This window comes from Pan troglodytes, chromosome 6, assembly GCF_028858775.2.
Source record: "Pan troglodytes isolate AG18354 chromosome 6, NHGRI_mPanTro3-v2.0_pri, whole genome shotgun sequence".
NCBI classification, from domain to species: Eukaryota; Metazoa; Chordata; class Mammalia; order Primates; family Hominidae; genus Pan; species Pan troglodytes.
The window spans coordinates 109,352,993-109,369,127 of NC_072404.2; the positions used below are offsets into that span (position 1 = coordinate 109,352,993).

Genomic DNA, 16,135 nt, shown 5'->3' on the forward strand with positions numbered 1-16,135 from the left:
AAGAAAGGAGGGAAGGCTAGAATGAATCTCATGGAGCTGGATTACAGTTGGAGACATTAGTATTAATTCATGCTTAGCTGAATATAAATATAGATGGGTAGACAAAGAAATAATTCTAGAAGTGTGTATATATATGGGTATTGTGATGGTTAATAATGAGTGTCAACTTGATTGAAGGATGCAAAGTATTGATCCTGGGTGTGTCTGTGAGGGTGTTGCCGAAGGAGATTAACATTTGAGTCAGTGGGCTGGGAAAGGCAGACCCACCCTTAATCTAGGTGGGCACCATCTAATCAGCTGCCAGCACAGCCAAGATATAAAGCAGGCAGAAAAATGTGAAAAGGCTAAACTGGCTTAGCCTCCCAGCCTACATCCTTCTCCTGTGCTGAATGCTTCCTGCCCTCAAACATCAGACTCCAAGTTCTTCAGCTTTGGGACTCTGACTGGCTTCCTTGCTCCTCAGCTTGCAGACAGGTCTACATGATATGCAGATACCACCGGAAAGTGGACAACTGCAGCACTACAGCCCCTTTCTAGGACATCCCTGAAGGACAGGAAATCTGTTAGCTAATTCACTGCATCAGACTGAGCTGTAAGGGTGTGTGACTTAAGGTCTGTCATGGCCTTAGGTCTTATTTATAATTTGGTATCTTATTGTCACAGAGCCCATTTTGTTAATCCTGTTGTCTCTATTTTAATATTAATGTTGGGCAGCTGTTGTGTCTAAACTCCAAAAGGGAGGAGGTGCACCTGAGACACGTCTAACTTCTCAGCCCATCATGGCCAGAAATTTGTTTTTCAGGCTTCTCCGGAGTCCCCTTAGCCAAGAGGGGGTTCATTCAGTCAGACGGGAGGCTTAGGATTTTTAGTTTACAACTGACAGTTTATTTTCAATCCTGTTTGTATATCAAGAAGCATGGGAAAGAGTTTATGGGTGGATTTTTTTTTTTTTTTGGTTGGCTTTTTAAATAAAAATGAACACCTAGGTCCCATTCCATACCTGAGGAGACCAGAGGGGTCAATATCAAGACTCAAGCACAGAGACAAAGAATTGTGAAGAATAAGAAGGGTAGGGGAAAAGAATTTTTTCTATGTTGAAGATGCAAGTTCTTTGCAATCGTATGAAGGGGAACTCATGAAGGCTTAAAAGGAAAAGTTTGGAATCATTGCCACCAAAGACGTTAAAACAAGTCAAGTGATTAAAAAAAGTTTACCATGCAGCTCAAAGGGCCCACTTGAAGGCAGAGAGCAAGGATTCATAGCAGAATCAATCAACCTTTCAATAGGCAGAAGGAAGAGAGGAGGGAAGGTACTGATGAGTTTCCAAAGGATTAGCTATTAGTAAGACAGGCACTGAAGGACGTCCTGAAGGGCAAGTGTAGTCATCATTTCCTAAGGTGGCCATAACAAACTGGGTGGCTTAAAACAATGGAAATTTACTGTCTAACCTCAGTTTTGGCAGTTAGAAATCAGAAACCAAAGTGTTGATGGGGCCATGCTCCCTTCAAAGCTTCTAGGGGAAGATTCTTCCTGGCCTCCCCCAGCTTCTGGTAGCCCCAGGTTCCTTGGCTTGTGACAGCATAACTCCAATCCAATCTCTGCCTCCATCTTCCAGAGCCTCTTTCACGTTGTTTCCATCTGGCATTTTCCTGTGTGTGTGTGGGCATGAGTGTGTGAACATATGCATAAGTTTCCTTCTTTTTATAAGGACACCAGTCATATTGGGTTAGAGCCCACCCAAATGACCTTATCTTGTTTACATCTGCAAATATCCTATTTCCAAATAAGGTCATATTCACAGGTAGCTCTTCAACATATGTTTTTGGGGAACATAATTCAACCTATAACAGCAAATATCCTGGGAAGTTGAGAACTCAGTAGAAACTGTTGAATGAGGGGGCTGCTCAGGCTGAATAGGAAGACAAGCCAAGATGGTTGATGTATAAGAAGGGGAGGAGGGGAGGAGGAGTTAGGGAAGATGCTGTAAGTTGTGTAAGAATCCTCACTACCACCATTCAACCCAGCAATCCCATTATTCAGTATATGCCCAATACCCAAAGACATCATTCAACCATAGAGACATATGCATGTATATATTCATTGCAGCACTATTCACAATAGCAAAGACATGGAATCAACCTAAATGCCCATCAACAGTAGACTGGATAAAGAAAATGTAGTACATATACACCATGGAATACTATGCAGCCATAAAAAAAGAATGAGATCATGTCTTTGCAGCAACATGGATGGAGCTGGAGGCCATTACCCTAAGCAAACCAACACATGAACAGAAAACCAAACATCACATGTTCTCACGTATAAGGGGGAGCTAAACATTGAGTACCCATGGACACAAAAAAGGGAACAACAGACACCAGGGACTACTTGAGGGTAGAGGGTGGAGGAGGGTGGGGTATCAAAAAAGTACCTATTGGGTACTATGCTTATTACCTGGGTAATGAAATAATATGTACACCAAACCCCTGTGACATGTAATTGATCTATAGAACAAACCTGCACGTGTTCCCCTTAAACTAAAATATAAGTTAAAATAAAATCCTCGTTAAATCACTGCCTGAAAGTCTTTATTGAAAATCTGGGAGAAAATATATTGAAATGTTAGTAGTGCATAACTTTAATTTTTATACTTTTTGCATCTTACAAACTTTCTACAATAAGTACACATGACTTATATAAACAGAGAAAAGCAATCATTATCTTAAAAATAACTATCCAGTAACTGCCACAATCTCCTGAGTCCAGACAATCTAGAGCAGAAGGGTAGACTGAGGAAAATATACACAGTATAAAAAAGTAACAAAATCAAAACCTGAAACAAAGATCAACATCCAATAAATGCTTCTGAATAAAGGGAGAGTAGATAAGAACATGGGCTTTCATCTCAGACAAATCTGGATTTTAATCCCAACACTGCCATTTACCAGCTAGCCAATACTGAGCTAGTTACTCTAAAGAGTTTGGTTTTCTCATTTGTACAAATAGGATTTGACTTTCCATCTCACTGAGTTGTGATGAGAGTCATATGCAACAGCATATGAAGAGGCTAGCAAAAGGTATTTAACAAGCGTTCCAACATTCTCATGATGACATGAATAACACTGTACATACAACATACCAACTTGATAAATACACAGCACAGTTAATAGCTGAGGGCAGAGTCATGGTTGGGAAGAGAGAGAGTGCAACATGGGCAGAGTGAGGGGGGATTCCCACAATTTTCTAAGACAGAAAAGTGGGGGAATCAGTAGTTACTGGAAAGAATAGGCAATGCCTGACTGGATAGAAAAAGATTCTATGCCTTTGTCAAATTTCACAAAAGTGACATAAGCCTATACTGCGGGATGTTCACACTACGTCCCTTTAGTGCAGTTACGGTACTTCAGGCTGCAAGTAACCAAATACAACTAAAATTGTCTTATACAATAAGGGCATAATTATCTCATATAACAAGAAGCTTGGCATGAAGGAAATTTCAACAATTTCACAACGGCAACAAAAACTCTGTTTCTTCTACCTTTCCACCATTCCTGTGTTCTCAGTTCCAATATGGCTGCTAACATCCATATGTCTTCCCCGCACATCTCTTTAAAAGCTACAAAAAGATTTCCCAAAAGCATCTTGGAAAATTTCCTGTCCCATCTCCATTGGCCAGACCCACCTCCCATGGGACTGCCTCTTGTGAAGCACACAAAGGGCAGATACCAAACGGTACCGTTAGGGAGACCCAGAAGATGGACCATCCAGGATAGAGACATGAAGGGCAGAAGAGGGCCCAGGGATGTGTGTCCCTCATCTGGACTACAGGGAAGGAGTTTTGGTCAGGGGAAGAAAAGCCTCATTTCCTATCAGTCACTGGTGGAATGACTAAAGATGCTAATGGACTCAACCAAAAAAATGGCCGGAGGCGTGAGACAGAAGAACAAGAAAAGGTGTGCAGGTGCACTCCGTCCACAGCGCTGTAGAAGGAGACATTCCCAGTCCCACGATCCAGGTAAACCCCCACTCGGTGGAGAGCTGGCTCTTGCTGGGTGGGAGTTCCAGGGAAGCCTATCAAGGGCCAATAGCCAGCAGCACTCCAATAAATCGCCCAGATGCCCACATCTGGGGACATTTTTGAACGATCAGTAATTCCCATGACGTCCTCCCGACACACCCCAACGGCAACCTCCAGACTATCTCTACTCTCAACTTCCCAGTAATGTTTCCCTGAGGTGAAAACGTTTTTTCCCAGAACACAGGGTAAGTGCTGAAATCTCTCTACAAAAGCAGTCTTCTGAGGATTCCTCCATCCAGCAAAGTAGTTCCATGCTGAAGAAAACACTGGCCAAGAACTGGCTGATGCTGTATTTTTCACGTATCTCCCTTCCTGGGAGAAGACAAGTTTGGGATGAGCTGTGTCTTCAGCTAGGTTTACAGCCACTGTGGAGAAAATGAGAGCTAAGTAGTGCAGCAGCTTATCATCAACCCTTCCCCAGAAATGCCCATCTTTTCCAGCATCAGTTTCATCTTTCTCCTCCTAACAAACACTCATGACTCCACTGCTGCCCAACTGATCCTCACCAGGCCTAGCAGGCCACAGCATGGCCTTTAGCAACCTGAAGTCCTCATTTCCCTTCTGCTCTAAGCAGAAGACTAAGCCCTAGACCGGGCACAGTGACTCATGCCTGTAATCCCAGCACTTTGGGAGGCTGAGGCGGGGAGATCACTGGAGGTCACGAGAGTGAGACCAGCCTGGCCAACATGGCGAAACCCCGTCTCTACTGAAAATACCAAAAAACAAACAAAAAAACTGGCCCGGCATGATGGTGGGCACCTGTAATCCCAGTTACTGGGGAGGCTGAGGCAGAAGAATCACTTAAACCCAGAAGGCGGAGGTTGTAGTGACGCGAGATCATGCCACTGCACTCCAGCCTGGGCGACAGAGCAAGATTCTATCTTTAAAAAAAAAAAAAAGACTAACCTCTAGAAACTGGGGATCTAATTATTTCATGCCCCAAGTTTTCACAATCAGCCTAAAATTTGGAGAGATATTAACAAATTCTCACATGTTGAATCAAAACTAGAACCAAGGCTGCCGACTAGCTGATTCTTTGGCTAGATACACACAGGTGTCACATAGGACAGAATAATGAGGTCTCTTTTCACGGGTTCCAGTTGTTTATGGGGCATCTCCACAAATCTCCCCACAGATCATTCAAAACTGAACTAATTATCTTACTTACACCCCCTTCTATACTCTCGGGACTAATCCACTTCATATGCAGACATCTTGCCTTCTATGTTCTCTAAGGTGTCAGAGTCCCCTCCACCTGAACACTCATGCTTTTAAATCTTTATTTTCGACTCTTTTTCCTCTAACCTTCAATAGCTAGTTAGTCACCAAGTCCTACCAATTCTACCTCTGAAATTTGTCACTCAGGTTCTTTTCCTCCCCTCCACTCCCATTGCCACTGCCTTTACTCCAATCTCCAGTGTCACTCAATGTGTTAATAATGTCCTCCCTGGCCTCCCTGACTCCAAATTCCCTTCCCTCTAACTCTCCATGTCTCTTGAGTTTGAGGACTTTTTTTAAAAAAAATCAGGAATGTATGCTAGAGTTTGACAAATGCTTTTCCTGCTTCCACTGAGACAATCACATGGTTTTCCTTTTTTTTTTTTTTTTTTTACTTTAGTGATATAAACTACATCGATTTTCAAATATTAAACCAACTATGCTCTTCTGGGATAAATCTCACATATTGTGATTATTATACATTATCCTTTTTGTATACCAAAGGATATATAAATTGGTTGTGATTATTACATATTATCCTTTTAATATATTGTTGGATTCAATTTGCTAAAGTTTTCTGAGAATTTAGGTATCTATGTTCATGAGAGACATTGATGTATAATTCTTTTCTCTTGTGACGTCTTTGTCTGATTTTGGCATCATGGTAATACAGGCCTCACAGAAAGAATTGGGAAATATTCCCTCTTCATCAATTTTCAATAGGAGTTCTTGAAGAATTGGCATTTATTTCTTAAATGTTTGGTGAAATGTTTCACCAAGAAAATCATCTGGGGACCAGGCGCGGTGGCTCACGCCTGTAATCCCAATGCTTTGGGAGGCCAAGGCAGTGGATTACGAGGTCAGGAGTTCAAGACCAGCCTGACCAACATGGTGAAACCCCATCTCTACTAAAAAAAAATACAAAAATTAGCCAGGCATGGTGGCGCGCACCTGCAGTCCCAGCTACTTGGGAGGCTGAGGCAGGAGAATCACTTGAACCTGGGAGGTGGAGGTTGCAGTAAGCTGAGATTGCACCACTGCGCCCCAGCCTAGGCGACAGACCAAGACTCCATCCCCCCCCCCAAAAAAAAAAGAAAAGAAAGAAAAGAAACAAAACGAAAGCCATTTGGAAGGTTTCTAATAGCAATTTCTTTCATAGAAATAAGATTATTCCAGTTATCTCTATCTTCATGAGTCAGCTTTTGTAATTTGTGTCTTTTAAGGACTTCATCCATTTCATCTATATTGTCAAGTTTATTGGCAAAAAGTTGCTCTTAATATTCTATTATCCTTTTAATATCTGCAGAATCTGTAATGATGTCACCTTTCTCATTTCTGACATTAGTAATGTGTGTTTTCTTTTTTTCTGATCATTTTGATTAAAGGTGTGTCAATTTTACTGAAATTCTCAAAGGACCAGCTTTTGGTTTCATTGGTTTCTGTTGGCTTTCTGTATTTCATTGCAATGATTTCTGCTCTGATTTTTATTATTTCCATTCTTCTGTTTACTTTGGGCTTTACTTGCTCCTCTTTCTCTAGTGTCTTAAGGTGGAAGCTGAGGTCAATGATTTGAGAAGTTTCTTCTTTCCAATATAGCACTATACACTTTTCTTTAAGTATTGCTTTAGGTGCATCCCACAAATTCTGGTATGTTGTCTTTTCCTTTTCATTCCATTCAAACTACTTCCTAATTTGCCTTTTGATTTCTTCTTTAATTCAAGGGTTACTAAAAAGTCTATTATTTAGATTCTTGATATTTAGGGGGGTTTCTAAGGATATTTTGATACTGATTTCTATCAATTCCATTGTGATCAGAGAACATACTCTGAATGATCTGAATCCTTTGAATTTGACACTTGCTTTACAGCCAGCTTAGTCTATCTTGGAAAATGTTTCACGTACACTGAAAAAAATATGTAGTATATAGCTGTTGGGTAGAGTGTTCTATAAATAATGGGATCAAGTTGATTGATAATGTTATTCAAGTCTACTATATCCCTGCTGATTTATTGCCTAATTATTCTAAAAATTATTAAAAGGTATTGAAAACTCCAAACGTAATTGTGAATTTGTCTATTTCTTCTTGCAGCTCTATTAGTTTTTGCTTAATATGTTTGAAGCACTGTTAAGTGCAGAAATGTTTAGAACTTACATTCTCTTGACGAACTGACCACTTTATCATTAGGATATAACATTCTTTATCTCTGGTAATATCCTTTGCTCAGAAATCTACTTTGATACTAATATACCCACTCCAGATCTATTAACATATCTTTTTCCATTCTTTTGCTTTAAACATATATGGTTCTTCATATTTAATGTGTTTCTTTTCCAGCAAAAAATTGGGTCTTTTTTTTTTTTTTAGCCAATCCAACCAACTTCTGCCTTTTGATTAGCGCATGCAGACCATTTATAGTTAATGTGATTATTAGTATGATTAGATTTGTGTCTATTATTTTGCTGTTTTCTATTTGTCCTATATGTTTTCTTCTTTTTCTGCCTTATTTTTTATTAATCTTTTTTTATAATTCCACTTTATTTCCTTTTATTGACTAGCTACAACTCTTTTATTTTAGTGGTTTAAGGTTTATAGTATCGTATGGCAGATGCACCTGACAGCAATAACTCAAGCATACCCTAACAATGACCCTATGGTCCAAGTAGAATGTGGGTTCACACTTCCAAGCTAAGAAATGTGGGAGTGGCCAACTCAGAGATCTGCTCCTTTTCTAGGAAGGACATCTGAACATCTGAACCTCTGGCCCGTTCTTGGAATGCAGGCTGTACAGAGGATCAAGGCCCTTTGATTCGGGTTAAATGGAGGTTGTTAGGAGCAGGTTGCTAAGTGAAAATGCTACATAATCTGCATGCTTTTTACAAACAGTAGCAACTGGTTTTCGTGTCCAGCCCACTGCTCCTGGACCACCCAGCATATAAGTCCTCAATAAATCCTATGTCTCATTCACCGGCTCCAGGTTTCTTCCACCTCTCAGACACAGTGCCATCCGTACTGAAATCAATAGGGGTCTAGCACAACAATTAGCCCAGCAGGAGGTTGGAGAAAATTCCACGAGTGCCAAGACAATGGGATCAGGGGAGAATCCACGGGGGAAATCCTGGGCTGGCTGTCCACATGTATGTGGGGCCCAATAGCCACTATCCTTGATGGGTGGGGCCCACCAGGTGAGTATGGGGATACCCCCAAAATGCCAAAAGTTCTGGAAGAACTGCTGCAGGGGGTGGATCCAACTAAGGGAAAGTCAAATGCCCAAGCTGTGGCAGCTGCAGTTGGCTGGCCAGTCCTGACTGTGCTTAGAGCAGCCCCCAAGGTTGAGCTTGTGGCACAGGCAAGGGTGTACCACTTACAAGATGAGCTGCAACTAGGGAGATATTAGCTCAGGCTAATTTCTGTCCCACCCGTGGGAACAGGATGACAAAATGGAGACACTGGTTTGTTGCGTAGCCTGTTTGAAGGGCCACTGACTGCCACATGGAGTTAGGACTATCATGACTAAATTGTCCTGGAACCCTAAGTCCTGGGACCTCATGAAGAGATCTAGTGGTGGGGAGGATGAGGACTGGGATGAGTCCATAGAGGTTCCCATCCTCTCAGCCTGTCTGATGGTCACTACCAAGATAAAAGAAGACCAACCACACCCACAGAGGGTAGCCCTACAAGACTTGCCTCCACCTGAAAGAAGGCAGACCACCACAATGCAGGATTATACCGCTGTGGAAATGGTGAAGCTGGGAAGTAAGTTCAAACAGAGTGGGAGACAGTCGATCCCACCCTCCCTGGGATTTTACACTCTCCCACTTAGTAGAAATGGATTTTGAATGTTCCCGATGCAGATAATGATAAATGTTTGAGGTGATGAATATGCTAATTACCCTGATTTTATCATTATGCACTGTATACATGTATTGAAACATCACACTGTACCTCATAAATATGTAAAATTATTATGTAGCAACTAAAAAAAAGAGCAAAAGATTTCTCAAGTCGGTTCTTGCACTCCATGGGGGAAAGGCCTAGAAAAGAATATACAGGTCACACCTATTTTACATCCTACTCCCCAACCCCCTGTATTTCCAAAATAATGAATCCCAGTCTTCCTTGTGCAAGGGGACAATCATCCTCTTATAGAACATTATAATACTCCCCACTGTCTTACTCTGGCCACTTGCAAAGCATTGCAAAGGGCCCAATCCACTTTGTATTATAAACCAGGCGCCAGGCCACTGCCAGGGGTGGTGCTCTCAGAATGACACAACTTCCTGTGTCTTACTAAATGGCTTCCCCTTTCTTGTACCCACTAAACATCTCACCTGTTGCCCACAGATGGGGTGCAGCAAACCGCTTCACCAACTGGGTGCACATGGTGACCTCTTTCCAGAACACAACAGACTATTGGGTCTGCAGAGAGTTGCCCCTCTCCTCCACAATGGGCCTGCCATGGGGCATCCATGCTGCTAACTTGAGTACCTGGAGCCATGTCTATATTTGGCATGGTAAGTCTCACCCACTTCCCTTCAGCACCACCACCACATTATGCAGTGCGTTTCCCACCATCAGTGAGACAAGATGACATATTTTCCACCTAGTATGGGAGCAGGTTAGTGCTACCCCAGCTGTGGGGTATTCCGTACACGATGGACAAGGGTGAGTAACAGGAGTGCAGATACAGGTAGTAAAGGCATGTACTGAAAGGCATGATAATAGCATGTCACAAGCTAAACTCTTAATGTGGGGTGGCTACCCCCACAGCAATGCAACCAATCCCTTCAAATAGCCAATAATATGTGGCTAGGGTGGCACAGTAACTGTCTCCACGTAGGGGCCCATGCCCTCCCCTTGGGGATGGCTACAGGTAGACGGCAACCACAGCTGGCCTTACTTACCCTAAAATTGGGCTGGTAGATGCACCTGGGGTCGTCTTCACCTGCCGGACACATTCTGTCCCATTGAGACACCATTCTTACTAACTGGGAGAGTATAAAAGCCAGGCACTTCCAGAAGTGTGCATTCTGGTGGTTCTAACCCTTGGCCATTTTTGCCCCCAAGTGGCAACAACAGACACAGAGTTGCAATTTGGAGACCTCGCTAAACATACGGCTGCAGCCTTCAAGGATACCTGTGCCATGCCATTACTCTTCTCACTGGGCAACTGTGTAAAATCGCATGGCCCTGGATATCTTAACTGCTGCCCTGGGTGGAAGCTGCACATTAATTAAAACCAAATGTTGTGTATATATCCCTATTACTCTCACATTATAACCGGGGCTATGTGAACCCTGGAAACCCATATTTCAGCTAAAAATTCTCTATCTTATCAAGTGCTTGGAAAAGCTTTCTGTAGAGTATGATTGCTACTATGCTTGTCATTGTCTTTTGTTGCTGTAGTTTCTAACGCTGCTGCAGCATCTGGCAGCAATGCTACTGCACACACCTTGCCCCAGGGAAGTTGCAGAGAATGATGTGATAAGAATGTGGGGGCCATTCAAGGGTATGCTGGACTGCAGTGTACGGCAGACACACCTGACAGCAATAACTCCAGCACACCCTGAGAATAACCCTATGGTCTAAGAAGACTGTGTATTCAGAGTTCTGAGCTAAAGAATCCAGGAGTGGCCAACCCAGAAATGCACTCCTCATCTATAAAGGCCATGTGAACTCCCGGTCCATTCCTTGGAATGCAGGCAATACAGGGATCGAGGCCCTTTCTTTTGGGTTAAATGGAAGGTCCCAGGTGGAGATTGCTAAATGAAAATGCTATATACAACCTGCATGCTTTTTACAAATAGCAGTGGTTTGTTTTCCTGTCCAGCTGGCCATTCCTGGACTGCCCTGCATGTAGGTCTTCAATAAACCCCATGTCTCATTCACTATTCCAGATCTCCTCTTCGGCCTTTCAGACACGGTGCCATCCTTAATGAAGTCAGTAGGGGACTGGCACAAGTATACACCTTTTTATCAGTCTCCCTTCAAGTGATATTATACCACTTCACACATGAGAACTGTATCATAGTATACTTTCATCTCTCCTCTCCCAATCTTCACACTACTGTCATGGATTTTACTTTTAAATATAAGTTCCAAAATACACCATATTTTGTCTGTTGAAATAGTCAATTATTAGGGTTCTCCAAAGGAACAGAACCAAAAGTATATATATGTCTGTGTCTGTGTATGGTGGGTGGGTGTGTGTGCGCACACGTGCATGCATGCACCTGTGAGTTTTCTGGGTTTTCTTTTGAGATGGGGTCTCGCTGTTGCCCATGCTGGAGTGCAGTGGTGCAATCACAGCTCACTGCGGCCTCAACCTCCTGGGCTTAAGCCATCCTCCCGCCGTGGCCTCCCAAGTAACTGGGACTACAGGCACACACCAGCACACTAATTATTTTATTTTTTGTAGAGACAGGGTCTCACTATGTTGCCCAGGCTGGCCTCGAACTCCTGGCCTCAAGCAATCCTCCTAACTCAGCCTCCCAAAGCATTGGGATTACAGATGTGAGCCACCACACCCAGCCAGTGTATAAGATTTAATATAAGGAACTGGCTTGTGTGATTACTGCTACTGACAAGTCCGAATCTGCTGTGTGAGTTGGCAGGCTCAAGACCCAGATAGAGCCAGCGTTCTAGTTGGAAGGCCATTAGGCAGGAAGAGCCAATGCTGCAGTGAAGGCCAAGGTAGTATGCTGTAGAAATCCATCAGAAAGGTCAAGCCTTTTTTTTCTATTCAAGCCTTCAACTGATTAGATGAGGCCGACCCACATTATGAAGGGCAGTCTACACAGGCTTACTGACTTAAATGTTAATCTTATCCAAAATCACCTTCACAAAAACACCCAAAATAATTTTTGACCAATATCTGGGCACTCTGTGGCCCAGTCAAGTTGATGTATAAACTTACCATCGCAATTCCTTTTTAAAGGAATAAATAATGACAATAATATATATTTATTCATGTCATTACCATTTCTGGTGCTCTTTTATTCCTTTGTGTAGAGAGATTTCCATCTGGCATTTTCCTTCTGTCTGAAGGACTTCTTGAAGTGTCAGTCTGCTGTAAACTCTTTCTTTTAAGCTTTAGTTTACCTCCAAACTTATTTATTTCACCTTTGTTTTTGAAGGATATTTTTTGCCAGTTCTAGAACTCTAGGTTAACAGTTTTTTTCTTTCAGGACTTTAAAGAGTTTGCTTACTGGCATTGTTTCCAATGAGAAGTGTAATGTCAACTTTGTCTTTGTTCCACTGCAAGTAACTATCCTCTCCCCTGGTTGCATTTAAGATTTTCTTTTTATCACTGGTTTCCAGCAAGTTATGATGAGCCTTGGCATATTTTTCTTCATATTTCTCATACTCAGGGTTTGTTGAGCATCTTGGATCTGTGGACTTAGTTTTTATTATATTCAGAAAATCTTTGGCCATTATGTCTTCAAGTATTTTTCCTATTCCATCTCCCTCCCCACTCCTCTCTTTCAGGGACGCCAATCACCATAGATAATAAGGCTGCATAAAGTTGTCCCACAGGTCACTGATGCTCTTTGTGTTTTTGTAAATTGTTTTATTCTGTGTATGTTTCATTTTTTTGTAGTTTCCATTGCTCTGTCTCCAAGTTCACCAATTTTTTCTTTTGTAATATTTAATCAACTATTAATCCCATCCAGTGCATTCTTCACCTTAATCACCACATTTTTCATCTTTAAAACTTTGATTTGGTCTCTATATACCTCTTTACAGAATACACTCATAATAAATGTTTTAAAGTCCTTCCATGCTTATTCTAACATCTGTGTCAATTCTAGGTCAGTTTCAGTTGATTATTTTCCTCCATTATGGGTCACTGCTTTCCTATCTTTTTGCATGCATATTTGACTGGATGCCAGACATTGTGAATTTATATTGTTAGGTGCTCTTTTTTTGTTTATTTCTACCAATTTTCTAGGGCTTTATCCTGGGATGCACTTAAGTTAGTTGGAAAGAGTTTGACCCCTTTGGGTCTTGCTTTCATGATTTGTAAGGTGGGTGTGGAGCAGCACCCAGTCAAGGGCTAAATATTTTCTGCTAATGAGGCAAGATTTTCCTGAGTACGCTACTCAGTGCCCGTGAACTACGAGTTTTCTGGTGTGGCTGATAGGAACTGGCACTGTTCCTGGCCCTGTGTGAGCACCAGGAACCGTTCCCTCTAATCGTTTTAGAAGCTTCTATCTCCAGCCTTGAGTAGATTTTCACAGGCATGTGCTGATCAGAACTCTGCCAAACAACTAGGAAGCTCCTCCATAGATGGCGAGGGTTCTCTCTGTGTCCGGCTCTCTCCTCTCCAGGATACTGCCCAGTACTTTGCGAACTCCCACTACTTTGTTCTCCGTGAACTCCCAGGTCTATTCCTCAACTCAGCAAGTCTCCCTGGCTCTACCTCAGTTACCTCAGCCTTACATGGTCTGGAAACTCCCTCAGGCAGAGGGTAGGGCAATCATAGGCTGACCTCATTTGTTTCACATTTCTCAGGAATCACCGTCCTTCACTGCCTGACGTCTGGTGCTTTGAAAACGGTTGTTTCACATATTGTGCCTGTTTTGTTTTTGTGTTTTTATTTTAGTTGCTGCAGACAAGAAAACAACTCGTTTATTTACTCCATTTTGGCTAGAAGTGAACATCTACAACATGGTTCTTTTTTGTTTGTTTGTTTTTTGAGACAGAGTCTCACTCTATCGCCCAGTCTGGAGTGCAGTGGATACAATCTCAGCTCACTGCAACCTCCACCTCCCAGGTTCAAGCGATTCTCCTGCCTCAGCCTCCTGAGTAGCTGGGATTACAGGTGCACACCACCATGCTCAGCTAATTTTTGTATTTTAGTAGAGACAAGGTTTCACCATGTTGGCCAGGCTGGTCTCGAACTCCTGACCTCAAATGATCCGCCTGCCTCGACCTCCCAAAGTGCTGGGATTACAGACATGAGCCTTCGTGCCCGGCCTACAACATGGTTCTTAATCAAACATGTGCACATAAGAATCGCCAGCACAGCTTCTAGAGCATGTACCTGCCTTGGTGCCTCCCTGGAGATCCAATGAGTTTATTTTCATTCTGTCCTACACTCTTCTTCTCAACCTCAACCTCTACCTTTCCTCAAAATACACCTTGTTCTTTAGCCTCTTTGGATACCCACCCCTCCATGTTCTCCACACCTTAGCTCATGCTGCTGCTTCTGCTTGAAACAGTCATCCCTGTTTTCCACCTGCCAAACTCCTACTAATCCCTCAAATCTCAAAACTGTTGCCTCTGCTGTGAAAACTTTCCCATCTCGCCCCCAACAGAGCCCTTCCTCTGGATTTCTGTAACATTTTATTCCTACCACCAGCAAACACTGGCTCCTACTATATCACTGTGAGTGCTGTGTGTCTGTCTCTCCAATGTGCTTACGAACTCATGAAGAAGTGAACAGGTCTCTTCTTTTTGTATCACTAGCACCTTGTAACAGTGTGTTAAATAAATGTTTCTTGAATGAAGTGTATACCCATTTATTAACCACCTTTCCTGACACTCTATTAGCTGCATGCTGTTTCCTCTTTCCTCTTTATTCTCCTATTTGAAAGATTTCTAAGGAGCCCCAAGTCCTAGAAATTCTGCTCACCTTGGAATCGCTTTAGCATTTCCTTCATCAATGGTATCTGGCACACTGTCTTCACCTTTACAGCTTCAAGGGAATAGTTCACATCCTGGATCTCACTCCTAAGAAGGTAGAGAAGACTGCTCTTAGGGGACAACTAGGGTAGCCAAGACCTCCACTCCCGGTCAAAGGTTCTTAGCCCAAAGTTCAGATGGCTTCTGTTCCCATTCCTCCTCCCAGAAACAATCAGGAAAATTTTTCCTCAGACCCCCATTAGGGTGTGCCCAGACTGACCTATGGATCCTAGGCCTTGTTTCCCCTCTGCTCAGCCTGTATCTTTACCATGCCACCCAGGTCCCCATAAGAGAACAGGAGTGCATACCTGGTCAACACTTCTTTTGGATTCTGTGAAAAGAAGGAAGACATAAGCAAATTACGAACCTTCTCCTGGAGACCTGGAATACAACTGTGTGAGCAGGTATTTTCTGACGGTTGCTTTTGCTCATGTCACATATGATCTCCTGCTGCCAAAGCCAACAGATGGACAGAATCTGGTCCTTTCTTTCACGTGACCCCTCTGCACTTATTCAACAATGCTGCCTGCGCCCCTCCTCTTTCTCCTTTGGCACTATGACATAAACTGGCTCCTGGCTTCCTGCCGGCCTCCCCAACTAGTCTCAATCACAGAGCCTGCTCCTTTGCGTGCCTTTTGGTGGGTCCTCAGCAGCTCCAGCTTTGAGCTTCCACTCTTCTCCTTCCTGTTGTTTTACAAGATTGCTTTTAAATTATAATCGCAAGGGATATTTTATCATGCCCAAGTCCAAAGAGATTTTCTACAGGTGAATTTTACTAAACTTTATGGAACTGAAAATACCCTAAGTTATAACACAAAAGAGAAAAATATAAATTTTCCCAACTGATTTTTCAGAGACTATTATAACCTTGTTCCTTAAGCCATGAAATGAAACAGTAGAAAAAAATTACAGACCCATTTTACTTAAAGACATAGATGTGAAAATTCTAAGTAACATATCAGGTAACCAATGGCAACGTGTATTTAAAAAATACAGCTCCTCCAAAAACCTGTAACTCAGCCTAATCAAGAAAAAAACAGACAAATTCCAATACGGGAGCATCCTACAAAATACCTGACCAACACTCCTCAAAACTTTCAAGATCATCAAAAACCAGAAAAGTCTCAGAAAATGTCACAGCCAAGAGGCACCTA

General features: G+C 42.5%; 1 protein-coding gene across 2 annotated transcripts in view; it reads right to left on the reverse strand.

Moving 5' to 3' along the window:
* Window positions 1-2,571: 2,571 nt before the first annotated feature.
* TRIM4 (tripartite motif containing 4) overlaps window positions 2,572-16,135 on the reverse strand; it is a 28,704-nt gene continuing 15,140 nt past the window's right edge. Inside the window, exons 4-6 of one of the 2 annotated variants that reach the window (XM_003318628.5) lie at window positions 15,290-15,312; window positions 14,932-15,029; window positions 2,572-4,443 (exon numbers count right to left, since the gene is read on the reverse strand). In XM_003318628.5, coding sequence (XP_003318676.1) covers window positions 3,860-4,443; window positions 14,932-15,029; window positions 15,290-15,312 — 705 coding nt within the window. In that variant the 3' untranslated portion in view covers window positions 2,572-3,859. Of the gene's footprint in view, window positions 4,444-12,706; window positions 13,903-14,931; window positions 15,030-15,289; window positions 15,313-16,135 lie in introns of those variants that run through there. The other variant, XM_009453742.5, reaches the window with a different exon arrangement.